Source organism: Dermacentor silvarum, chromosome 11, assembly GCF_013339745.2.
Source record: "Dermacentor silvarum isolate Dsil-2018 chromosome 11, BIME_Dsil_1.4, whole genome shotgun sequence".
Taxonomy (NCBI): domain Eukaryota; kingdom Metazoa; phylum Arthropoda; class Arachnida; order Ixodida; family Ixodidae; genus Dermacentor; species Dermacentor silvarum.
In genome coordinates, this window is record NC_051164.1 from 48,025,463 (window position 1) to 48,052,791 (window position 27,329).

General features: G+C 46.0%; 1 protein-coding gene across 1 annotated transcript; it reads left to right on the forward strand.

The window, feature by feature from the left end:
* The first annotated feature begins 2,053 nt into the window (after positions 1-2,053).
* On the forward strand, positions 2,054-24,702 carry LOC119433768 (thioredoxin). The gene is made up of 5 exons (XM_037701016.2): positions 2,054-2,211; positions 8,718-8,822; positions 15,446-15,508; positions 19,538-19,603; positions 23,360-24,702. Exons 1-5 carry the CDS (start codon positions 2,185-2,187, stop codon positions 23,420-23,422), a joined length of 324 nt encoding a protein of 107 aa, XP_037556944.1. The 5' UTR covers positions 2,054-2,184; the 3' UTR covers positions 23,423-24,702.
* Positions 24,703-27,329: the final 2,627 nt, after the last annotated feature.

Here is a 27,329-nt window from a genome sequence, read left to right on the forward strand (position 1 = left end):
TTACGTGGTGGATCAAGCGGCGTAATATTGACTTATATAAACATCACGTAATTGCCATCGCCATGTTAATAACAAGCGATTAAGCGCATGTCAAAGAATTTTGATCTTTTTTTCACGAGCGCCGAGAACTACAACACTCGAAGGGGTTGATGTAATCCTAGTGCCTTAGTTTTCGGGCTAAGAAATTACGTTAGCCGTGTTTCTTTTTTCTTGGATGTGTAACCTTATATTGAATACGAATGTAAACGCGAAAATTCAGCTCGCGTCATCCGTCGTTATCTAGATATATTAGAAAGTTAAAAGCCTTACACACCTTGCCGCTAAATTTACAGTTTATTCCTCACCTGCACGTACACTACACAAACGTGAAGCGCTTCGGTAGATGATTCATGCCACATTTGTTAATATTATATTGTTCCAAAACGCCTACATTATGTAAAATTAATTCGGCAGTTTTAGCGACAATTTTAGCGACGTTGATTCAAAATTTAGTGGAAATTTAGCGGCATTTATGTCTTAGTTCAGCGACATGCGCAAAAAAAAATATTGCAGCACTGCCGCGATGACATGAATCACGTACGCTCTAGCCAAATTCAATTTTTATCGGTGAATATGTGCTACAATTTATGCTAATTTAGCCAGACACTGGACTTGACAAGATTAAAGAATTTTTATTGTGCCACAACTGGGCTCAAATACGAAAACTTCTTCGAAATCCGCGACGCGCACGCTGAGGTATACTCGAAAAGTCGAACTTTGACCCTCGTTATCTCTCGGAATAATCAATCTATTAGACCGAAATTAATAAAAATTGGTTTTGAAAGAATTATTTTTTATCTAATTTTACTTAGTGGTTTATTTATTTTTATGTGTCTAAGTGTCCTTTCAAATTCTCTGACACTGAATACTCTCTTACGCTTTGAATAAGTACAAAGTGGCAGTTGGCTGTACTTCTGTGCATTTCACTGTGGGTCGGATGTGTGAGAGAGTCTTGGGACTCGGTCAAGATTGCTGTCAAGATTGCTGTTCTAGTTTGAAGCCAACTTCAGGTTTTCTAAGAATTAAGTTTAAGTGAGTTGATAGGTAGATACCAACTATACACAAGATATATCTGCTCCAACTTCCAAACTTTCACAGAGCCCCAAGAACAGCGCGCCGATCTGCGGATTCAAATGCTCTTAGGCATAGTAACAGATTTAAATTTCGCGCGCTTCCAATTTTCTTATTTTCGCTTTAAATGTTTCGCCACTTTCCCGAAAGTTTATAAAGTTAGTAACTCTTAGGGCTTTTTTTTTTTTCCCTTATCAGTTTACACTTACTATTTTCCGGGAAGGCTCCCAGCAAACGATTCAACACAGTGGACCAACTATTTAACCAGGAAGTGTATGTACATGTAAAGCACAGTGTTGCTAGTTTTGCCGAGGAGCCAGAATTAGTATAAAGGCTCTGCACGAACTTCTGGTGTCTGTCTCTAAACGTCGCCCTCAATGTAGCACTAGAATACTACAATTGAATTCAACCACCGTAGATGTGCGGCTTATACACGAATCTAGCGTTCACTTTTAGGACGTCGTTGCTCTGTTTTCTACCGGAAAGCTCTACCAGCATCATTTGACCATGCTTCAGTGCGATACGTATTTGTTACCTTTCTTCTGTGCAGTTGTGACATGGAGGAAAACTGGCAAGAGAAACACACGGAACCGATAAATATAACCGGTAGCCAAGCGACCGTGCGCTGACCTCTTCAAAGATTAATGTCACCGCATTGGGGAGACAAGGCGAATTTCGCGTGCTCAAGGAGCAAGAGAAATAAGTGGACAAGCTGGATTGATTTACGGTCGGCCGCAATTTGTGCGTCTTTTTGCTCGTTTCAGGGAAGAAGGAAGCGTACGCTGGCAATGCTCTAGCTTCGGTTTCGAGCGGATCGATTTTGTGCTTGACCCGGATGATCGGCTGCGTCTGTTGCCGTGGCAACCGGCCAAGAGAAAGCCGGAACCGCGTGACTAAAACTGGACCAATCCCGACGTCGCCACGCTCCTTCGTACGTCCTTCCCGCCTTTCGCGAAGGAAACCGACAAAAAAACCCCGCCTTCCCGTAGACTTCGCTGGAGTGCACGTCGCGAGCACGACTACGTGTTGCGTTTGTTGAAAGTCGTCGGTCTATCGGCTAGACTCGCCACCAAGATGGTCATCCAGGTCGTCGAGAGCACGGTGAGAGACCCCCGAAGTCGAGTGACTTGTTCGGCGGTTTGGTTTAGCGGGAAAAAGAGAACCGTGGCCGCTTCCAAGGTTCGGTTGTTTCTTCCGGTGCCGATGTCTGTGCGTAGGCCTAAATGTGCGCGCGGACTTTTTCCTGCGTGCAGTTCGTCTTCGTGCGACTGGTTCAAGACTTGTGCTGACTGTGAAACCGTCATGACTCGCTTAAGGTCGTTGGTTTGGTTTTTTTACTAGCGCGCGCTCGGTTTTGAATACCGCTCGGAACGTTCTTTTCAACGACCGATGAAGCACGGGCGAGGGGGTGGAGGCGCATTCGTTCATTCATTCGTTTCTTGAAAGCGCGCGTTTTCGCCGACCGCACGACCGCCCTTTCTGATTTCGGGCCCCATTGAGAGCCGTGCGCGTTTGATTCGTGGCAGGTTGATGCGTTTATTCGATAGTATTTGTGCCTCGTAGCATCTAGCCGTCGAGCTGTGCGTACAGTAGGCGCTCCGCGAGGTCTTTCTTGGTGTCGCCCGGTTGGCGCCGCGAAAGATACGATGGAACGAATCGAGCGAAAGGGAAAACCGGAACAGAAAAAGCCGTCCAAAAGAAAAACGCTGGCCTTGCCAGCTGCGCTTGCTTGTGCCCGCCGGCGTTTCTTGCTTTTAATCGCGCGGTTCACGCCCATCTGTCGCTAGGATGTGACGTTACCGGCGGCGGTTTGCCGGCTGCCTCCTTGGTAGGTTCCGTTGTTGACTGGTTTTCTTGGATCCGCTTGGTTCGTTGCGTGTTTCGTCGGTGTCAGTCCGGTGTGCAATGGTCAAGCGCGTGCGTTTTGCCTTACGTGGTGCGTTCTCCTAGTCCCAGCCGTCGCAATGCTGTTTCAACGGCCACCGTGGGCGTTTGCGTGCGGATATGCAAATTAAGGAGAATCATCGCCCTTGAGAAATAAAGAATCGCGTAGCGACGCCCAGATTGCGTGAAGTGAGCTTGGCCGCGGTACCTGGCGATTAAGGTCGCCGAAGGAATGAATGGAAACAGCTATCTGGTAGCGTTTATCGCGCTGCCCGTCGCACAACTCTCCCACGTCTGATTGCATGCCGCGCGCGCCACTTTAGCTTGGGGACGACTGTCGTATCTTTAGTGCCTCGTGTTTGCGCTGCGCCCCGACACATTTCCTGAAGTGCTGACCGGGCACTGAGTCTTTGAAGCGTTCATTTGCGCATTAACCTTTCGGCGGCTCGAGTACCACTCACTTTAGATGCATGCGTTGTCCCTACCCACCTTCCTGCCCCTCAGTCGGGCCTTACTGCTATCCATTCTTAATGCATGTGTTCTTGCCATTTATTCTCTGGCATAAACAGCTAGCCGTCACTTCCTGCAAACCATATGTTGCGCCATTGGCATCACTGTAAGCTGTGTTGGTTGGTGTACAGCCTTAATTGACCAATGAATTAACCGCTGTAGCTTGAAATAAAACATTTGGCAAATCTGTGAGCAGTATAGTATGCCTTATCATCAGGCAACTTCCAATATTTTCTCCTCTGTAGCCCATGCTGCCATACTTGGGTCTATATATCGCGGAATTTTCAACTGTGTTGGCGCTGGTTAGACAGCAATGCAGAAGTGTTATTTCCTTCGGTGTCATGCTTGTTTGCTTAGCTAAGTCAAGTATTGAAATGATTTCAATACTTTTCAGGCATTAAGTGTTTTATAGCTGTGCTGAGCTGCAGCATTATACGGATAACTTAAACACGGTAGTGCTCGGATAATAAATGTAAGTCAAGCCTCAGTTGCAGTGAAAAGATTTAATTGGTGTTCGTCCTGGCAAACCTCTCATATGCTATATTGAAGACTATATCAAAGCCATCTGGGATCTAGTCGGTTCATGTATTTCGGTCTATATCAGCACAAATGTTTGTTGCAGTAAGTGCTTGCCAATGGCCAAGGAGCATGTAAAGATGTATGATGAAAAGTAACAATGAAATAGTCATTATGTGTTCTATAATACAAGAGCACATGTGCTCTGCTTGTGGGAAAACGCTAGAATCTCAACAGAACAAAAGCATGTGATATGAATAGATTTCCGACGGCCATGGAGCTGCATAGGTCGGCATACTCACTCAAATACACTGGCTCAGGCTCTTGCTCCACACTCACTTCTATGGACATGAGACAGCTCTAGTGAGAATAGGTGCAAAGGGCGGGAATATGAACAGGGGGGAGATCCGGTTAGTCACAATTACAGCCAAAGGTTAGTGACTGGTGATTTTGAGTGGGCATGGGTATGAACGTGATCAACTGTCAGCGAGTGCAAAGTAAACATATTGTATGAGTGAGTGCTGCTGGTGAGTGGGAGTAGACGCAAGTATGAGCGCGAGTGGATGCTGGTAAGTGCAAGTGGTAGTCAACTACGCAAAGGAGTGAGTGTTGGTGGATAGTAATAGCAGTATGAAACTCAATTAAAACCTTAAGTGGATAGGGATCAGGAGGAGAAAGCTGTTCTTGCTTCTTCACTCGATGGCAAGTAGGCTCCGCAGTCAACAAGTTCGGCAGCAGTAACCTACACGTCGCGTCTGCTCTGCCAGGACAGTGCTGCTTGTCGCTGGTCTAGGGTAGGATTGGGACGGGGAGGTTGTTTGGGAGTATGGCGACTTGCTCAGACTGTATGGTATAAGGAAGCGTATTCATTGCAGTGTGGGCTGGAACGAGAGTAGGGATGAGAATAGAGGTTTGTTTCAAGGCGACACCAAACTACCTCCTGATCGCGAGAGAGTGTTGCATGCGGTGAGAGGGGTAGAGTACGACAGGCTAGGCAGTAATGTTGTAGCAGGTGAGTGGTACCGGCCCCAGGACAAACTCGGCCGTTATCTCAGATACTGGTGCCTGGTTGGTGTGCGCTTAGGACTGATTCCATGAGAGAAAGGATGGGAGGGGGTGTTGTGTCGAGTGGAGGACTGTGGTGGGCCTGGCTGCGGATGTTGCCTCTTGAGTAATCGTACGAGTGGGAACAGGTAGGAATGCGAGTGCCAACAAGCGTAAGCAAGCACAGAGCCTGCGAAAATATTTGAGCAAGTATTCACTTACTCTGCCGACCTGTGCTCTTTTGTGGTCTTCTTTGAAGTGGTGATAGTGGTAAGCCTGACAGCATTTATGCAGCTGCTGTGGTGCAGATGACTATGCTTCTTTTAGCGCATTAGTGAACAGCAAAGCAGGCACACTTTTGCCCTGCTGCGTGATCTGAGAGACATTGCTTACGAGTGGCATACTTGCCAAATCTGCTGAATTTTTCTTTGTTTGCAAAATTAGCCTCATTCTACGATTTTACAAATGTTGCTTTGAGTCTCGCGAGAAATAAATTCTGCACAAGTAGTGAGAACTGGGTGAGCTGGAATATGTTCGAGATCTGTCAGCGCAACAACTAGACAAAGACGAAAGAGGGGACTATAACAGGCGCTGTCTATCAGCTCAAGCTTTAATGCGAACATGTGACAATATATCCCGCTTTTGGTAGAATTTGTGTTGTATATATTGGCCACTTCAGTAGGTTTTCAAGACCCTTAGGTAAATGAAATCAGTGGAATGCGAAGGAATTCACCAGTGAGACCTGTAAGTAATACACACCTTCCAGAAGTGCTTGGAGTTAAAGTGAAGGAAAGCATCAACCATTCAGCACTCCAGAAAAGCAAGAGACATTTAGAGTATTGGCGAAAAAAGCGGGGAGGAGATTGATACCAGATCTGTGACTGTTATAGGTAGTGGTACAAGGTAGATGGAAAGGTTTTAAGGAAGAGAAAGAGATTAACAAGATGTATACAAATATGCTAGAATGAAAAGCTTGTGTGCCATACCTGATAGACTCAAGCAGGCTAGGCGACCATTTGTCACCACCCCATTTTCAAAGGGGGCGCCAATAAATCATCAGTGACAGCTAAGTTGCTATGATCTAGCAATGTGTTGTTTGTGAGAACCTTCCAATGCAAGTGTGCTGCTATACGCATGTGCTGTGTTGAAAGGTGCATGCTATCCCCCCCCCCCCCCCCCCCCCATTTTGTTAGTGGCGGATTTTGAATTTTTATGTTCACAGGTTGTCAGGTGGAAGCTAAACTTCTTCACTGTAGAGATAAGGGCTCCTTAGTGGTGCCATGATGTTCTCTGGTGACATCCGTTCAAAGCTATTACGACCTCGTCACTGATATAGCTAGAGCACTGGCTCTGGAGGAACAGCTGGGGAACGAGAAGTGGCAACCGGCAACAGCCACGTTGCTACGATAAATTTTTTTGACACAAAAATAGATTCACAATAATAGCAAAAACAAGCGCTAAACGTAGCACGTGCATATAGACAATGTGTAAAGTTCAGTATATTTTTCAGAAAGATCAGATGGCTATATTTAAGATCTTGATGCAAAATTTACGGTGAGCAAAAAGATATGTTTAGAGGCTCTCGGGGGAACTAGATGGCACCACCATACTGAGGGAAGCTCGAGATGGTGTCTCGTCTGAATCGCATCTTGTCGCCTGCACAGAGTAGCAACATGGTGGCGCCCTTGTGGTTGGCAATTTTAGTGCATGGTCACTATGGGGAGCTTTTCCTCTGGAGTTGGTTATAACTAAATTTAAAATACTGGGGTTTATTAAAGCATATGATTATAAGGCAAGCCGTAATGGGGACTCCGGATTAATTTTGACAGCCTGGGGTTCTTTAACGTGCCCCCCAATGCACGGGACACGGGCGTTGTTGCATTTCGCCCCCATCGAACTGCGGCCAGGATTCGATCCCACGACCTTGGGCTTAGCAGCGCAACACTATAGACGCTAAGCCACTGCAGCAGGATAACTCTGTTGTCATTGATCTGATGACTACCTTTGCACCATTTTGGCACAAATGGTAAATTTGGGTAAAATTGTTACTTGGGTGCCCAGCCTGTCATTGCCAGGAGCCGCCAGTCTGTAGGCCGCAACAAATTTTAGAAATTTCTCCGAGTCCTACCATGTCGTGATTCACAACAAGAAAGGCACTGTAGTTGCCTAGTTAACACGGCTGCGGATAAAAATAGAGGTTCTGTGAACAGTCAGTGCCTACAACAGAGTTAAATCCACGATAAAGAAATAGAATTTGCAACACAACTGTCGGCATTTAAAAAAAAAAAGAATCTTGATTTATACTGCTTTTCGGCAGAAGAAAAACACTATAGTTGGGATATTTGGCCATCCCCGATTCGGTCAAGTCATGACTCGGCACATTTACTCAAAAGTCGAGACTATTCCACTGAATTTGACACAATTAGCAACACTACTGAGACGTGAAGCGGCTGTGGCCGTACATGATCTCAATCGCTGTCTTGCTCGCAGTGTCCCAAGGACCTGTTGAAAGCTGGTATCTAAGCCCTCCTGCACCGCGACCACGCACTCGCATGCCTGTCAACTCTCAAATTTTTTTGTCAAGTTTACAAATTTGGGCTCATTCTAAGTCTAAGTGTCAGGCTTTGCAGAAAAGTTCTTTGCATGAAACATGAGTGGTCCATATCGTACCTCAGTTTTCGAATTGTTCTGATTGTAAAGACACCAGAGGGGTACCTGCTTAGAGGCAGTTTATTCAGATGAGCTCCCGAAACAGGCCAAATTGGCAACAGCAATTGCTGAAGAAATCGTTGCAATCTAAGAGCAGTGTGTTCTTTGTCACTGTGCTGTTCCAAGATTGCTGCTGTTTTTGTGCTGCATCTAAAGATAAATCACCATTAATAAAGTATGTATGTATCCTACTAAGGTGTGTGCTCAAAGCAAACAATTAGAAAACATGCTAATGTGCCTTCCCTTTGTTATGACTATTAGAGGTATGCATATAGCTTCCTTCTTTCACTTAGACAAACACCAGCATCTGGACTATGATGTTGTCGTCAGTGTCACAGAAGATGTTGTAAAGTGTTGAACACGGAAACAAACTCGTATAACTTGGTCAACGCAGAAGTAGCTGTACAAGTAGCACACATTATGTATGCTTTTGTGTGCAAGCATTCTTTCCTGCAACCTGCATTGCAGCACTTTGATTACAAACGTGCACCTTGTCAATGACTGTTAGGCACTGTAAACAGGCACATGTGTGGGAAAGTTACATCACTTTATTATGGGGCAGCGTTATTTTACAGTGCGATGTGCGAGTCTCCCTTGCACCATGTAAAGCAAACTGTGCAGTTCAAAGTGTTGAAGGTGGCACTGAGCCAATTTTCAAAGATGTCTTTCAGATTACCAATAGTTCTTCAAAGCAGGGTTTTGCACCAATCAGTCCAACTTTAAGCTATAGCCAATAGAATCTCTGACCTGGACACATTAGATACCATTCATTGTCGCGCCCAACCTTGATGGCCTTTGGCACAGAGCTAAAGTCTAGGACACTTATATGTTCTCACCTTATTAAATTGTTGTTTCGAAAGTGATTTGCGACAGTTTTGGTGCATACCCGACCCATGTAAGTAAGTTTTGCTTTTGGCCTTACACCTTCAATTTGCGCATTGCAGGAGGACTTCGACAAGAAGCTCGAGGAGGCCGGTGACAAGCTGGTGGTGGTGGACTTTTATGCCACCTGGTGCGGGCCATGCAAGATGATCGAGCCCTTCCTAAAAGTCAGTTGCCTTTCTTTCTTGGTTTCTTTGGCAACATTCTCACATTGGTTTAACATCAGCATGTTTATGGCAGATGTTAATGTGAAAATGAAAGACGTGGTATGCTGGTGCATAATGAGTTCATGGTAGTACTCGGATCAAGTCAGCTTTATTTGACATCAAAAGTTGCAGACGGCTATGCCCACAGATTGGCTATGCAGGCAAGACTGTGGAGCCAAAGTGCACATGTGGGACCCCTGCAAGATATACAGTAGAACCTCATTCATACGTTCTATGAAGAAGCGCGAGAAAGAAACATACCGAGAAAACATACGTTCTGAATTCAGTAAAAAATTTGGCAGACTCATCTGTAGTTAACATCTACGTAATGCAAAGCATTACAGTGTGAGACGCCGATGCATGTCAACGTGGTAGGGCCTGAGACAGGCGTTGTTGCTTTACTATTGCATAGTGTTTTAAAACGGTGATAGGAAACTGTAACGAAATCATGCGGGTGGGCAATGCGGGAATACGATGCCGCCTGACGCTCACTTCGCACGCCTGCACCAGGGAACAAGAGCATGTTTGAGTTTCACCTATTAAAAGCATGCAGTAAGCTTCCAATGATACTATGCAATGCACTCTGTGAAACAGATAGGTGAAGGTGCTGATCACACTAAGGCTGGCGCTGATAGCTGTGAGTGCAACGTGACCCGCCGTGGTTGCTCAGTGGCTATTTTGGTGGACTGCTGAGCACGAGGTCACGGGATCGAATCCCGGCCACGGCGGCCGCATTTCGATGGGGGCGAAATGCGAAAACACCCGTGTACTTAGATTTAGGTGCACGTTAAAGAACCCCAGGTGGTCCAAATTTCCGGAGTCCCCCACTACGGCGTGCCTCATAATCAGAACTGGTTTTGGCACGTAAAACCCCATAATTTAATTAAATTTAATTGTGAGTGCAACGTGCGATGACCTGCGAGATTTCCTGATACCGAAAGAGTTCACTTGGCACAGGTGGATGAGTAGTGCGGGGAAGCTGCTGTGGCAAGTGCCTACTGCTCTCAATCGCACGTGCCTCGCACCTTTACATGTTCAAATGGGATCCAGTGGCCGGAAAACGTATCATACGATCACCGTTTGGTGATGTATTGAACGTTGGTGCCGGAAGATCGCGTCCTATGGGAACATATTAACCGGTAAACAAAAGAAGTGTAACTGTATTGGGTCATTTTTGTGTTCTCGATCACGAACATTGAGGCAGGGAGTCGTACGAAATGGGATCGCATGAGCAAGGTTCTACTGTAGTCGCAATTTTAGGGGCTGCTTTTGAAGCAACTAATTAAAAATGCTATTTCACATAACTTCTTTTAGCCTTTAGCCTTTGCATAAAATTTGCATGCTAGTTCGAGCACTTGTTTTCGGCTGAAACACAAAGATGTTGATGGAACTTTCCCATTCAAAAACGAATCTTGGGGAGTATGATGGCACCCATCCCTCCCAGCTAACCATGAATTTGCCATTATTCTCGGGCTGTGCATTACTCAAGTTCGTTAAGCAGGAGAAATCAGTAGCAGCAAGGACACTAAATTGTTAGTAATCTAAAAAAATTAGGGCAGAACTCGTATAGCATAACCAAATGTGCGAATATCCGTAACACGTCATGTATGAGGTATGCACTGCAGTCGAGCTCCTCTCTCATGCTTCCCTGTACATGCCGCACCATCTGGCGGTGGCACCGTGACGTCCGCACATGCCCAGTGGTACATACACTGACTTGAGTTGGCACCAAAGAGTTTCATTCAAGAGTGGCACATACCCACGGTATCGGCCTTCATTTGCAGACTGCTCTGTTTTCGGGATTGGCCCACATTTGCGGCAGGATAGCTAGATGGCCAGGAAGAAAGCTGGTCTGAGAATGCCAGGAATGATATTGGCATTAAAACAGTGTTGTTATTCTCTCCTGTTCTCAGTTTGCTGCTTGTAAAGGTACTTCATTGCTAATAAAGGGCGTACATAGGTATCCTGCAAAATGTGTGGGTTCAGAGCAAACATTTAACGATGCGTGCCATTTCTCCCACCCCCATGCTTTGTCACATCTTTTTGATTTTATTGCGATAGCAATTATATGGACACTTCAACCGGATTTCTGCCGTCGCCGTGAGGTTCCCTATAGATAAAATCTTCGCCGCGCGCCGTATGCCCGAGCGGAAGTGTGCGGGGACGCGCGCTATCACGGAGAGCGAACGCACTCAATCACCCACGCGCAAGCAAGGAAGCAGGAAGCCAGTGCCGGAGGGAACGCGAGGGGGGGGGGGGCACTTCTACTCTGCCAACAACCGCGCTCGTCGCTCGCCCGCACCTGTCTCTTATCTCCACAGGGCTGTGACCTTTATGCGCCGTGCATTCGCCGCTCAGTTTCCGTTGAAGCGATAGACCGCACGTACCTTTGCCCGCTGCGGCGTATGCGCTCGCTGCCAGCGTTTTGACAGTCGTTGTCTGCAGTCATTCAGTGTGATCTATTCTGTTTGTTTGTGCGCGCTCACACCACGCTTGTTCACAGTTAGTAATAGTCGGGCCACATTTTCCAACGCACGCTACACATGCAATGCTGCCCGGATCGGCAGTGCAGCACTACAGGTGTGTCCCTTCGCACGCGCTGCCCACGGGAAGCGCTTCTCATCAACACCACCGTTTCACACGCGCCTTCTCGTGGTCATCGAGTCTCTCTTCATGTCGGTCTACTTACGCCGCAGCACACCTGCTTACTTAATCAGCTCGTGTTTACTACAATTCATATTGCTACCAAAGCCGCTCACCTTACTTCGTATGACATTGCTGTGTTGCTATCGCATTCATTGCTTTGCCCTTAGGGCGAAACTGTGACATTTTTTTGTTCACAGGTTGGCACGTGGCATATAGATTTTTTTTTCCTATGAAGTAAGCTCTTAATAGAAAATGGCAGTAAAAGATAAACTGTTGCGACACTCAAGCAATAACAGCGCCGCCGGAACATCCGGCGGTGCTGGCCGGCTACTACACGAAACGAAGATGGCAGGAAAAATGTGCGAGGTGGCAATTACCTTAATGCATGTTTAGATATTGTGAACCTAGAAAGCATGGCCAAGCAACAAACATAACGCGCACATCTCGAGTGGCTGCTATCTGGTCTGCCGCTTAACGACGCACGCGACGACCGCGGCTTGCATTAAATACCGATTGCTTCCACACAAAAGAGCGCGGCCCCTTTCGTTACCTGCACAACTAGTAATTTAAGTTGCAGCATCTGGAAAAGGGATATAATTTTTTTGAGGTCGTCGTTGCCGATCACGAGTGAATGCACAGTACAATCAATTAAATTTCTGTGTTTTATGTGCCAAAACCACAAAATCATTATGAGGCACACTGTAATGGGGAGTCTCGGGAATTTTGACCACTGGGGTTTTTTTTAACGCGCACAAAAATCAAAGTGCACGATAACAAGGGTGTTCCTGCATTTCGCCCCTATCGAAATGCGGCCGCTGTGGCCGTGAATGAGCTCGCCTCGTCCAACTTAGCGGTGCGACACGTATGCATTTACCGCTAAGCTAACATGGCGGATGTCACTGTACGATTCAACTACGCGACACAACTAAACAAACGGTCGTGCGCTATTTTAAATACAAGCATATTAATATTGCGTTTTTATCGAGCGGCCGTGAGATCGCGCACTGCTCTTATCAATGCTTGTCATCTGTCCTTCTCGTATCACTTCCCCGGAAATCTGTAGGACTTCACGGGCGGCTTTTGACCTTTCGTGTTTCGAGGCTGTTGTGGCAATCAACAACACAGCAGTATTGCGTGCCACCTTTCCTGGTTGATGAGGTCGCGCTCGTCATCATGAAAACAACACACACGAGCGCTCGCGCCGTGCAGAACACGAGCGTGCGCTGGCACAGCGACGACCTTCGACACTTCTATCCGCCCGCTAGGGGAGCATCCGGCGCTGGTGCCGCGCGGGCGAACTTTAGGTTGCCTCGTCTATAGGGAAAGAGGTGTCTGTTGAGTGAGCAGGCTTGCCTAGGTGCCCGCCACACGTTCACAGCATTGGCATCGTAGGAGTACGAAACAGAGAACAAGGCACCACTTCTCTCTTGACACTTCTCGCAACATGAGTGCCCATGCCTGCTAGCATCTGCATATGCATCTCAATGAAAGAAGTATAAGATATTCGGTCTGGATATCACCGCGAGGCCGCCCTTTCGCGGAGAGCTAAACTCGGCCGTAAACATCTTGCCTTCATTGTTTAAAATTGTTCGCAGAATGCCGCGTAGTTGCACGGCGCGAAAGCAGCCACAGAGTCCGTGGCTTCCTAAAAGCAAAGGTGTTTATTACTCTTCTGCTGCCACAGTGGTCTGACAGGAGAAGCGCATTTACGGTGTCGGGTTTTAGAAGCGGCCGGGGTGCTTTCAGGTTCGTCACTCGCAGCTTGGGCGTACATGTATTCCTTTTTTCTAGGTAAAATCAAGAAAAAAAAACATGTTGCCAATGATCATGGTGCGATCTTGTGATAGTCGACGACGCTGGTCAATCGCACTGAGATAACGTGGATATTCTGAACACCAGCCCTGAAGGTCGGGTGCGTGTATTTTCGTGAAATTAAAGAAAGTAAATTCTCAAGGTCCAAAGTGGCGGGAGGTTCACAATGCGAGTGGGTTCATTACGTGAGTAATAGGTGTCTGTGAAATAGTGGTAAAGTAAATCGGATGCGTAAAACCTTCATAAAGATCAAAGACTATTTATTTAATTTATGAATGCCACGTTGAAGCAATGAATAGGTGAAATTATTAGCGGAGCTCTTCTCTGATTTTATGCTTCGTCGCACGCAATTCAACTACACATGCAAATTCTTTTTATTTATTATAAAAAAAATCTTGAACTAGCAAAGAAATAATTGCTTTGCTTTACATTACATAGCCTGCAGATGTTTACATTTATAGACTACATGCAGGCTTGTTGCAAAAATAGCTGGGCTCTGGCCCCATAAATTGGCTGCGCTGGCACAAAAAATGGTTGCCAAGTACAGTATTTATTTGGTTATAAGGCAAGGGTGCAGTCGGGGTACCCGAGAAAAACATCAGTATGCACACTTATATAGGGCAGTATATAGTATCCGACGGATTATTCAGACTCGGTGAGGATTGCTCTAAATACAGGATAATTGATGCGGGTTATATGCAAGTATCGCCTTGAGGTCGCTTCTGTAAAGCGACATTTTAAGGTGAAATTGGCGGTGCAGTCAAGTAGCACCTGAAGGTGAAATTTGCATACAACAGTGCTCTCCCTTTACTGGTTAATTTCGAATTCTGGCTGCAGATTATGCGCGTAACAAATATGGTATTGCCTCACCTGCCAAGGCTTATTACTTATTAGGTATAGTTAACTTTTTTAATCGGTAAAGATGGACTATACATCACATTCTAAAAGAGTCAGACTGAACTTGTGAAGTTTTCGGAACTTTTACTGAGCAACAGTAGCCTGAAAAGAAAAAAAAAATACTTCGAAATCTACAGCATCACACTGACATACAAGCAATGGGGTTACAGCATGAAACTTATAAAATGAAACTTTGACCTTTACCTTCTCTTCTATTGACCATCCTATCGCCGTAAAATGAAGGAAACAGTTTTGGAAGGGTACTTTATTAGTCTAAACACTGTTTCTCTATAGTGTTTTAAACTTGCCAATTAACCACTCCCTAAGCCACCCGGGCAACACACCGTGGTCCTGCTTGAATGTTTTAGGCACTATGTTTTAGCATAACAGTGCCTAACACTTGAATAACACCTTAACATAACACTTGAACATTAGCCACTATGTTTTAACATAGTGCCTTAAGGCACCTGTAGCAAGCCCACAGCTATATTAATATACATTGGGAATTTTATTGCAATAGCAGTTATACAATGCTTGAGGTGCATTCACGCTGTCGGGTGTGTTGCCATTGTTGTCGTGTTGTGCCGCTGACAATTCTGCGTAGCTCACGCAGGGTGGGTTTGAGGGTCTTCAGATACATTGAGTGTGTTTGGCTGCAAAAACGATCAAGTGGACACACCGTCAACACACTGCTCAATGTTCTGCCTTGCTCTGCTGCCCTGAGTGTTGTGCACAGGTACACTAAGCACACTAGCTATCCTGCTGAGCTGCTATGTGTATGCTCTGGATTTAAGCAGTAAACGTCAAGCTAATGTTCTGTAATATTTGCTGGGCACTAACGCCGACGGTTTTCTGTCGTTCATCTCGTGTGCTGTTGAGGTGCGATGAGTGCAATGCCACTGGGGCCACTCACGATGCCAGCATTGCGAGATGCCCGGTAGTTGCCGGGGTGCTGTTTCTTTTTCCCAGCAGGAGTTGCCTTGTGTGCTGCGTCGTGTCAGCATGCCGCACCTGCATGTAGTCGGAACACCGTTCAAGTGCAACGCTAGACATTGCTATCACTGTCAATGCTTCCTTCGGGCGAAATTGCTAACGTTTCTTTTATCTCGAGATCCTCCAGTCCCTTTTTCATAACTTGTAAAGGTGCTTGTTCTAATGCCAATATGCATGGTATTCACTGTGCTCCCTGCGTAATGTGCCTAACGCCTTTTTTGCTTTTGTACTTGCAGCAACAGTCTGAAATCCTCAGCGACGTGGTCATCTTCCTCAAAGTGGACGTTGATGAGAATGAGGTAAGGCAGTTCTTGCATGCCGTGTTAGCTCAGTGGCTATGGCATTGCATTGTTAAGCTCGAGGTTGAGAGTTTGAACACAGCTGTGGTGGCTGCATTTCGATGGGGGCAAAATGCAAGAATCCTTAGGGCCTTAGATTTAAGTGCACATTTAAGGGACAGCCTCAAGTGGTCTGAATTAATCCGGAACGCCCTCGCTATGGTGAGCCTCATAATCAGATTGTGACCCGCAGTGGTTGCTTAGTGGCTATGGTGTTGGGCTGCTGAGCATGAGGTTGCAGGATCAAATCCCAGCCACAGTGGCCTCATTTCGATGGGATGAAATGTGAAAACACCCGTGTACTTAGATTTAGGTGCACGTTAAAGAACCCCAGGTGGTCCAAAATATTCCGGGGTCTCCCACTACGGCGTGCCTCATAATCGGATCAGATCACGATTACGATACGATTACGATATTATGGCACGTAAAATGCCATAATATATTGATTTGTGGTTTTGGCACATATAAGCCCAGAATTTTATTACAAATTGTGCCTTTGCTACATCTTTGCTGCCTTCTTTTTGCTTCAACTGCCCTCAAAAGATGTTTGCACTGCTCCACCTATCATTGTGCTCGGCTTTGGCATAAGCAAAGGCTCCTTGTGCTGCCTGGTCTCGAAAGCCATAATATAGTCGACTCCCATGAATTCGACCCTTGTGGAGCATCAAGAAATGGTTGAATTGTCCAAAAAGTCGAATTAACAAGCTGGTGGCGAAACGACTAAATCAAAAGCTTTTATCGAAGTAGCCTGTAATGTCATTTTGATTCTTGCGCCTGAAGCACGACACAACCAGCTTGCGGCAAAGAGCGCCGACATCTTTAAATACTAGCTCAGTGTTGAACTGACGAGTAAAATTCCGCAGCATTGAATCTAGCCTCAACATCAACCGCACTCGGTTACTCCAGAGAGATGTTGGCTACATTGTCAGCGCCGCTCTCATCACTGCTACAGTATGCTGAATTCATGTTTTCAAACTTTTAGTAATTGCTGCACTGAAGGGTTCTGGTTGTAGTCGGTGAGGGGTCAAATTAACCACAGTAGTATGCTCTTGCATTCAAACTAAACAATTTTCATTCCATAGTTCCATGGTGTGGTTTCTCGCCCTAGTACTTGCCAGTGCGTTCAAATTAAGCAAAAGGTCTAATTAACCAAGGTCTAATTAACAGGAGTCAATTCTATTGACATGGTCACAAGGTTCACTACCAGATTTATCAATTCTTAAAGTGATACTGCCAGCTGCCTGTTGGCAGCCGAAGCAGGTGCAGTACATTTGGCAAGAAAGGTGTTCACAATTATCATGGAAATACAGTCAAACATCGTTAATACGTAGTCGGCCGGGAACGACGTTTAGGTACACTCTAAACGATGTACGAATTTACCGCCAATGCCAGTTTAGCAGCTACTTACCGGCTGGAAAAGAACTGCGTCATGATGCTCTCAAACACACGCACTCAGACAGGCTTTATTTGCGGGTAGGCAGCAAAAAAATTGGTAATCTTCACTTGCCGCGACGACGGCATCTTCGAACTCGATAAGACCGCAAGCCAGTTTGTCCATGAGGCCCAGCTTACTAACTAAATTAACAAGCACGGTGTAACGCGTGCACAGGTAAACACAAACCCGTCTCGCTCGATGACCACGGAAATTCGCTCTCAAAACGCTGGAGTGAGGAGGCGTGGGCAGCGAGCGTGCAGTCTCTCGCTTCAATGCGAACTAGACGTCAGAAGCACAGCGCATACGAAGCTACCGACACTAGTTGCACGTTGTCTGCAGTTCGCTTTGAAGATAAGCCCGCGCGGGTGCACACTTTTTCCCCGTCGCAGATCTCTTTCAAGATATGGCGGCCACCGCCGAAGTAAACGCCTCCCTTTCTTGCCTCCCCCGCCATGCCTCCCCGGCCACACGGAACCTCAAAGCGACATCCACGGTGACGGCACAAATTCGCTTCGCAATAAAATGTGCTTTTGCGCAGTTACTACTTGACATGGAGGAAGGAAAAGCTTCCTCCATGCTTCTTGAGTTGGATCCGAATTCGCACCCCTTACCGGGAACTTATCTCGAAGGCCATGCTTTTGTGCGTGGCAATCGGCAACAGCAGTACGAGCAGGAAATACGTCATGGTGGCCATGTTTTAAGTTTACTATCGCTAGCGACTGTCGTCCGGGCGTTGCAACTCGAGAATCGAACGTCTGCACACATGAGATTTTGCCGATTATGTGCCTGTGCGTGTAGAACAAGAAAGAAAACTAGTACGCACTAACCGTTTGGTGGGCAATGAGTGACTACGGCTTACGCGGTCAGCCAATACATGGGGTTCTATGGGGGCTGGGTGGGGGAATCTTCGCGACGTTTAAACCGCAATTACGCATTAAGCAAGGTTTGACGGTATTTGGGACACTTTAAACACTGCGGAAAGGTCACGAATGAGCCGAAATTAAAAAGCAGATAAGTTAAAAAAGAAGTGAATAGCTACAAAAAGCAGAGCACAAAGGGGACAAGAAACTTTACCGCATAAACTTGTTAATTTGGCATGGTTAATGTCACAGCAGATAAAAATGAAACAATGATGTCACAACCGTCTCAACATTCATCAGACTGTCATTCCTGGTCCTGCCGAAGGTCAAAGGTGTCATTCCTTTCCTGCCGATAGTCATGACATCAAGGAAATCCGGCTAAGAGTGCTTGTATGTATTGGTATGGCACATTGAATATGAAAGCGGGGATTTCAAGAAGTTGAAGGAAAGGGCACATTTTTTAGTAAACTTGAGCTCGCTGCTGTATGTTCACAAATAAAGTGTGGCTCAGGTGTTTAGCAGCATTGTCTAGCAACTATGAGAGTTGCTAGATCAGGGGGCTGTACATTCTAGCATTCCATGGGGAGACTCGCCTGTTTAAGGTTGCTGCCACTTGCACAAAACATCGGCTGCATTCTTTATTGGTATGCAGCGCTAACATTTTCTGAATTTTGACCTCCAATTAGTCGCGCAAGCATGTGCATTGCTGTGCACCCTTCAATGCACATCAAAAGGAAGGCACAGTTGATGCATCAGGTTGTCATTCAGTGGCCGAACATGGAACACACTTGCCATCATTTAGTGTCCCAGTGTCAGTGGGAGCCATACCTCAGTGTAGCAGGGGGCGTCTCTCACAACATTGTTGCTCGGGCTGCTTGTGAAAAGGAAAAGTAGCTGTCGCCTTTAGCGTTCCACAGATACAAGTAAGGTTTGACATAGGTGACAGGGCATATGTGGGGCAACGCTACCAGCACTATCCCTGCTGAAGGGGGTCCGATGAGTCATGGAGGAAGGGGGACATAAATATCAATGTCGTTTTAATATTACATTCCGACTGGATCCTTCTGTAGAAATCTTATGGTGATACAACTCTTGGGAGGCATAATGTTTACTTGAGATTCCTTAAAATTCATATATATATATATATTTTTTTTTTTTAACATGACTGAGTAGAACTGGAGGTACAGTCGAACCCACTTTAACGATCCCAGAAATAACAATCTATCGGTTATAACGACCACATTTCAGGTCATTTACAATTTCCTGACTCTCCCTATGGAAACTGCTTCCAGATATAACGAACATTTTTTAAATCGCCGTACTGCTGCAATGAATGCTTCGAACGCGGTCAAGGTAAAAAGAGCGCACACGTGAAGTGCCAAAGCACGGAAGCGCGACCAAACTGGGCGCACGGCAGCGCGCGCCCCGCTCCAGTCCCGCCCTGCTCCAGGCATTCAAAATAATGCAAAAAGGTATAAAAGAGAATGCAAGCATGGCGGGGAGCTTTGCATTCGCAAAGACATTTGCGTGCACTGTTTCTAAAGCTCTTATTTCTACATGTGCAGAAGAAAGATGCTTGTCTGTCCTTTCTTCTATGTGTTTCTCATTATGGCTTTCATCCACGTAACAATTTAACTGCGTAATGCCTTGTCTGGTCATAGTCCTCACTCAACCTCCTCTCTGTTTCGTTTTCAGGAGATTGCGTCTCGATACGACATCTCATGCATGCCAACCTTCCTGTTCATCAAGAATAAGGAAAAGGTGAGACAACTTTGAAAGCTCTCTTGTTACGATTGTACAGTCAGCAACAAAAGCTTAAGGACCGCACGAGTTTGTGGAAAACTGCCTCTCCGTGCCACCTAGTGGTGTGACACCTGCCGTCCGGAGCAGTGTTAGGCCGGGAATGATTCCTCTTAATTTTCGCCAGTGCCACTTTTCTTGCACAAAGCACACAGTCCGGTGGCATGTGGCTTATATCAGCTCCAATGACGCTGCTGTCGAAGCAGAAGTGCGTCGCCATGACTGCCGAAGAGCGGATTACGTAAGATAGAGAAAAATGGGAAAGCCTTGTGCCATGGTTAGACGAATCGGCAGAAGACGTCGCTACGAGCCTTGTTGCTGCCATGAACCTCGCCAGTTACCCACTGAATCGCAAACAATAAGTTTGTGGACTAGCTAAAACTCCATTGATGTCTCTGATTAAGGGGAATCCTTACCTCGGGAGCTCCTATCTAAATGTATACCTGGGAACCGAGAAATTGCCTTTTCAGCAACCGCTTTACCCAATTTGGCAAATGTCAGTGTGGTTTACAAAAATTAAAGATTACAAAGGACTCGAGTAAACTCTCAGTAACTCATACGCCGATATCGTAAAATATCGGTCAAGCCAAAATATATTCCTGGCTTGGTGTGAACTTTATTTTTCATATATTATTTCAAAATGCTTTTGCACCGCACTCCGGATATCTCGAAATCTTAACAGCGAAAGTGTCGGGGAGTGGGGGGGGGGGGGTCGCTACCCAAAGGTTTCCATACTTGGTGCGCCACAGCGATATCACCAAAAAGTGCTGGTACTGTGAATTTCTAGCATATTCTACTTGTTTCTACACCACTCTTATCATCTAGTGTCGACGGCAGGTGGTGATCTCGTTGATACTAAAGTTTTAGTCAGGCACCACTTACGTTCGCTCTGCTGAGACACTGTAGGGAACTGCGTACATTTCACATTTCATAAGCGTGTCTTGCTGAGACGCAAGTGACACGCTAGCAGCTCAGCTGCGAAACGACCGAGAAGCCAAGTAGACTTGCTCTCAAGCTCCGCTCGGTTGGCTTTGTAAACAATGCACGCAAAAAAAATTGAGATGATGCTTGTGCTGCCCTGTTGTGGCAGTGCAAGACACCTTATGCCAAATGGGGGTACTTCGGCTGTGCTAGATGACCGCACAGGATTGCTTCACTAGTGTGCAAGATATTGCAGAATACCACGCTTCCTAGTTTGCTTCCATTTTATTATAGTTTTGTTCTTATAGAAACCATATTGATTTAAGACTAGACAAAATTTGTAGCTCCGCTCCTGCTGTTGAGGCCTGCTCGTTTACACTTTTGTTTTGGAGTAAAGTACGACACCCTTGCGGTGCCTATGCAGACGCAAGATATTCTAGAAACCTATTCCGTTGCTAAGGGCCATGGGGCATTGCAATTGCAGGGCCATGTTATGCAGCGAGCAAACTGTGTATATCGGAACACCACGGTAATGTGACCTTGCCCAGTGTACACAGCCCATGGACGTTCTATCTCATGTCTATCGTTCACAATGGTGGCAAGAACACTATGTGTGGACAGAGTTGCTAGAATTATGCAAATGGGTCTATAGACCAATCTCGCCATGCCTGCTGCGCAGAAATTTCACTAATTTCCTTGCTGCCATCGCACTTGTGGTCCCCAGGAGATATTCAAACATGGCATTGACTACTCCGCTTGATAGTTACCCACTTTGCCTCTTCACTAAACAGTGTTTCATAGACTCAGTGCCAGAGAGCACATAATTTTTCTTTTCTTTACAAACTTTTGTCCGAACTGGGGCTTGAGCCGTAAAAAAATGAGAAATTTTGTTTAACCACATTGAATTAAATATTTGAGCATATTTCCAAGGGTTGTGTGCTATGTGTGTCAATAGCAAACACTTGTTTTATTTGACATGATGGAACACTGCGCTGTGTAGCAATGCTTTCGGCATGAACTCGTGCGCACAGAACCATTGCTAAGCATCGATAAAGGCGGGGGAGGCCTGGCTAAGTCAACTGTGACTCTTGTGTTGCAAAGTGGGCTTGCTGCACATGTTTCTTGAGAGTGCCGCAATTCGGCCCAATACCTTTCGTGCGTGTGTTCCGCATTGACAAGTAAAGGGCTGTTCGCTATCACTGTAAATTGTTATGCCTGGGATTTTACGTTATTCTGGTGTGTGTGTGTGTGTGTGTGTGTGTGTGTGTGTGTGTGTGTGTGTGTGTGTGTGTGTGTGTGTGTGTGTGTGTGTGTGTGTGTGTGTGTGTGTGTGCTTAATCCTTTTTGGTCCAAATTTTGTAATGAAGTGAATTTGTTACATGCACATACCTGCCAACTCTTGCGAATTTTCCGTAAAATGTATGAATTTGGACCTGTCTTACGATTTTACGAATGTTGGCTAAATTTTTACAGAAAATTGGTTTTATTCGCAAAAGATGTTCAATTCGTAACAAAGCCACACCGTTGCTGGTGGGTGGGGCCGCCACTTACACAGGGGCGCATAGAGATGAGGGTGTGTGCCGTAATCTTAATTGTCTGCAGAGTCGGGACATTTTTCACGCTGAGAAGTTGCCTTCGTCATCGGGTTGTTGGACGACCTGACGACGGCCGGACGTCACTGGTTGTCATTACTCTCAACATAGGCGTTACTCTCAACGTTAACCTCAGGGTCCCGGTGCAGTCTCTATGAGGCCGTTGTCTGTATATCATTTCTTGTAACTAATTGTATGAACGAATAATTAACAAACTGAATAGAGACCCGCCGTACGTAAGTGTCGCAAGACGGTGATTTCAGGTCGATGCGGCAAGCACAGTTTCTGTGTGGAAGGCTGTGGCCTGTTGTCTCGCCTGTCGCCTTCGCTAGGCTTTTTTCGCGAGTATGGCCTGTTTTGTGGGCCTCGCTTTCTTTTTTGTGCGACGAGCTGCTGCATCCGGCACAGTGCGACTCCGGCACTCCGGTGTTTCGTAGCCGTAGCGGCTGCGAAGTGTGATGGCGGGCTCGAAGCCTCGTCAGTACTAGACAGTACTTACAAGTGTGTTTGAAGTCGTACTCCTCGGCAATATTCCCGTGCCCCCCTGGTCGCGAGTTTACAAATTTTAAAGTTTTGAGGTTGGCAGGTATGCATGCACCTGAAGGAGAAATGTCAGAGAAAAATGGGCTAAAAATTCCAACTGGAGCTTTTGGCAATGAACACAGTTGTAAGCAGCATGTAGTTCTTCATACATTCTTATTCGCAATCTTAATGATGTGAAATATGGCAAGGGATTATTTGAAAACCATTTTAGTACCACCCACGGCAACTAATATTCATTCAGCAACAAGCTCCAAAAATAGAGCGCAGAAGCCTAACCACTGCGTGATGCAACGCATTGACATATTGTGAAATTTCGGGGACAGCCATATTTATCTGCTGTGCAAAGTCAACAAGTTATGTAATGAGACAACTGTCGACGTACAGCCTTGTTGGCAAGCACATTGACTAGGACAAGCGAGTGGAAACACACAAGCGCTTGCGTGGGTTCACTCGCTTGTCCTCGTCAGCAAGAGTGCTTAAAACAATTTTAAGTATGTAATTATTTTTGCTGACGTTTACATTTCTGAAAATTGTTTTGTTGTTTGTTTTTCTTTGTTGGAAATTTCTTGCGAAACGCTGATTCAATCATTGGACCAGAAAGGATTGATGTCTCTTTGATTGTTACATGAACTGATCTGCATTTTTTTTTTTTTTCTTTAAGCTTGACGAAATCTCCGGGGCCAACCAAGACATGATCAAGGAGATGCTAGCGAAGCACAAGTAAACGAGCTCTCAACACCACCGGTCCACGGGCTGAAGAGAGGAAGGGAGAAGCCCGGTCGCTTTTTCACGAGCGTGCTCCTACTGCCTTCTTTTTCTTCATTTAGCTCAGCGACAGGCTTCCTTCTTGTTTCATAAGCCAGCCCTTTACATTTATACCTGTACTGCCTGCACCATATAAAGTAAGGGCCAGTCAAAAAAACTCGTACAGCCAGATGTGTCCGCTTACATAATGGAAATGCTTGAGCTTTCACTCGTACATGCGCTTGCCTCTGCTGCCGTCCACAACAGTGACTTGCCTTTAACGCGCTTTCAGCAACGCCTGTTGACGATGCGACGCCAACCCTTAAATTCGCTGCTATTTGTCAGCGTGCACTGATGGCGGATGCAGAGATACTTGCTCCTTGAAACTCGCCTGTTGCTTGTTTATCGGCTGTTGGAATGAACGGGTTCTTGGAATTGTTCCGACTTGACGCTGCACATATGACTGAGCCATGATTGTTTAATCCTGACTTTTTCAGCCTCATTCAACTTCAAACAGACGTCCTCACCTCGTTTAGATTGCCTCAATGAAATTAATACAGCTACATTGTGAAGCATTGGAATGTTGGTAAAGAACAAGAGCCCATTGTTACGTTGTTTTAGGTTTACACGCTGCAAAGCTTTTTGGAATGCTAGTGTTAGCAAATGTTGCGGGCTTGTCATACAACGGGTAGTTTTGTAGGTTCTCATCGACGTAATCTCAGCAGTTCTGCGCGCGCTTTGCAAATGAAGCAGCCTTCAACTTTATATTTATACCAGGCAAGAATAAGAGTTCAACTTGGATTGAGCAGTGCACCCACGTAGGTCGCTTCGCAAGGACCAAGACTTTGCTTGGCTGCATTTTGTTCTGTTTCTAATTCACACAGTGTTCCATTTTGGACCAGTTTTACAGTTTCGATGTGCCGAGTGCTATATCTGCTAGTAGCGAGTTTTAGCTAGCAATGCCTGAAGTATTACTTGCTCGAAAAGTGACGGCATTAGACAACAGCCGCTGGCAATTTTTACTTATTCAAGGTTCGCGGTTAATCGCAGTGGTTGGAAGTCGCACAAAAGTTTCTTGAGATGCAATTTTATGGATTTTACATGAATTTTCGACGAAGTTCTCTGGTGCTGTGATTTGACTGGTTTGTTTGCAAAGCACTTTTTTTTTTTCCACCATATTTTATGTGGCTGGGCTGTGATGTGTGTTGGCATTGATTTAATTTTTGTACTGTTAATAAAAAGCAATTTTTTGCGCTTGAAGCTGTATTTACTGCTGTCCTTAATGTAAGGCTCATGTAGATCATCGAGTTGAGATAGAAGCAAGGACTAGTGGATAGGAGTGCAACAGTGCACTATTGAGGAATACCTTCACACTGTCACAATTTCAGTTGGATAAATGTCAAAGAAAAAGGAATGGCAACCTTAGTTGTTCCCACAGCAACTTATTCCAAACACAATGAGGCTGTTGAGAGATGCAAGAATTAAATGAAGTCCAGATGAAACCAAGATTGGCTGCTTGTCCTGGTCTTCTGGCTTGCAAAGTACAGCAGAACCGTGTTATGCTTTTAAGGTTCTTACAGAAAAATTGCGATCAATTATTACGTAACACCCGATAACACTTGTGGCAGCCCTACAGATGCGGCAAAAAGCTACTCTGGCACAAAAATTTTAGTTGAATAGAAAGCCAACAGTCTGTTGAATTTCACTAATGAAACTTGCTGTCGCGGTTAGAGCATTCAACTCTCTTGCAGCCGCAGCAGTTGTAGCTGTGAATTGCAGTAAATGAAACATTCCATCTGGCGCTTGGCTTCAATGTTTTGATACACGCTGCTGTGTGCATCGAAGTGTGCAAGGTATCCAAGGTTGTGACATTAGACATGGATGTGGGACGACCATTTGTGCCTTCAACCAGCTCCTTCTTGCTTCCGATGGGAGCAGTGTTGAGTCCGGCAATGATCTCGAACACAGCTATGATGATGTTGTTGCACTGTGTGAAGGCACTACGTAGTGATCATTTGTATCTGCAGTGTGCAAAAGTTAACTTACAGCGGTCAACGTACGCACTATCGACTTGTGATGCCTCATCGTTGGTGTGCTGTCGTAGTGTTGTGCAACGACCTGAAATGGAAAGGTAAATGGAATGCTAATGCGTGACCCTGTGAGAAAAGAATTAGACTGGTGTTTCGCAGTGCTAGAGCCATGCAAACATAACAGGAATGTGTTAACGAGGTTCAACTATATGTACGAAATCTTGTAGAAGGGTTTAAACCTTTGTGGTTCAGTCTAGCACCAAACTGCACACAACCCCGCTTAAAAGGGCACCAAAGGCAAATAATTGTTTTAAAGGTTTTCAGAGTGCTACTGAGAACAGTTTTCATAACTGAGAATATGTCAGTGTAGGACAAGGTTGACACCGTTTCTGAAGATGTAGCAACTCGCATGGGCATAACATGCTTTGTTCATAGTTGGTAGATTGTAGTTAACCACTGATTGGATTTTATTTTAACATAAGAAAAAAAAAGCCATTTGGCTCATGTAATTTTTTTACGGAACGCTGGTTCATGCGTGCTACCCTTTCCGTGTCTTGTATGAGCTGGGTTCATCCACTTGTTTCTGGTTAACACGGCCAAGGACGGGCTCGGCTCATCAACAGTACTTTTCATTTGTTTAACATGGATGAGCCCAGGTTCAGCTCACGGCTTCGTGTTTCCTGTAGATGGCAGCACAATATCAATCGAGGAATGCAAGCAGAAGCAAATTTATTATTTCTGAGGAAGTGAAAACATGTTGGCAACTGTAATATTTAAAAACAATTTGTCCATTTTTGGTCAAAGTTCATGATAACGTAGCACGGAAGGGGTCAAGTATTCTCTGCAACCAAGTTACCTCTGGGTGTATAAGGCATGACATTTGCAGGTGGGTAATCTAACATTGTACAGTGTAGACCGCTTATAACGCGAGTCACCGGAGTCGCGAATATCCGCACTGTAAACGGTATCACACTAGAACCAAAACAATGATTTTATTGCAGTAGCAATTACATGGACACTCCAGACACATTTCTGCTGTCGCCGTGACGTTCCGTATGAAGCCCAATGGAGCTAAAATCGTCACCGCGCGCCGTATGCTGTATATGTGCAAGTGAAAGCGTCCGAGGGTGAGCTGGATCGCCAGCTCAAAGCGGGAAGGAAGCGTGCTGTCTTCCGTCGCGCGCATGGCTCCGGGGGGGAGGGTAGGGACGGGAGAGGTGGGGCGGCGCATTCTACTCCGGGTGGCCCGGGCGGCTGCGTGCGTCCACCGGGGCCGCTGTAGCTTGAAAGTCATCTGCGACAGGGGCACAGTCCGCCGTGCACTGTGTTTTCGCGGCTTAGTTCACGTTGATGCGAGACGCAGCTAGAAGGTCAATTCGCTCACTGCTGCAGTCGTGCTTCCTCACTATAGCGTTTTGACAGCAAGTTTCGCGGTCATCGAGTGAGATGTGTTCATGTTTGCTTGTGCGCTCGTGACACCATGCTTGTTAATGCACAGAGAGCCGCAGCGGCGGATGCGCTTTGGCGCGCTTCCGCCATCGCATCATTCTGCCCGCTCGCGCGAGGAATGCTGGGATGCGTGCCCGGCGTGCCGGGCAAGAAATAGGAACGGAGCTATTCACGCGCTAGCAACGTTGGAACGCGCCTGAAGGCGCCAGTTGTGTTGTGTCATTGGAGTATAGACGCTGGTCGTTCGCCACCATGACGTCAAAGAGCTCAACGCGCGCGTTACGTCGGAGTATATCTGCAGCTAGAGGGGAGCGTTCACCGTCTCGGTTGACTGCCCAACTTCCAGGCAGTCATAGTAACCGGTATTTCGTCTTTCGCAACTGCACTATAAGCATTACGCGTATACAT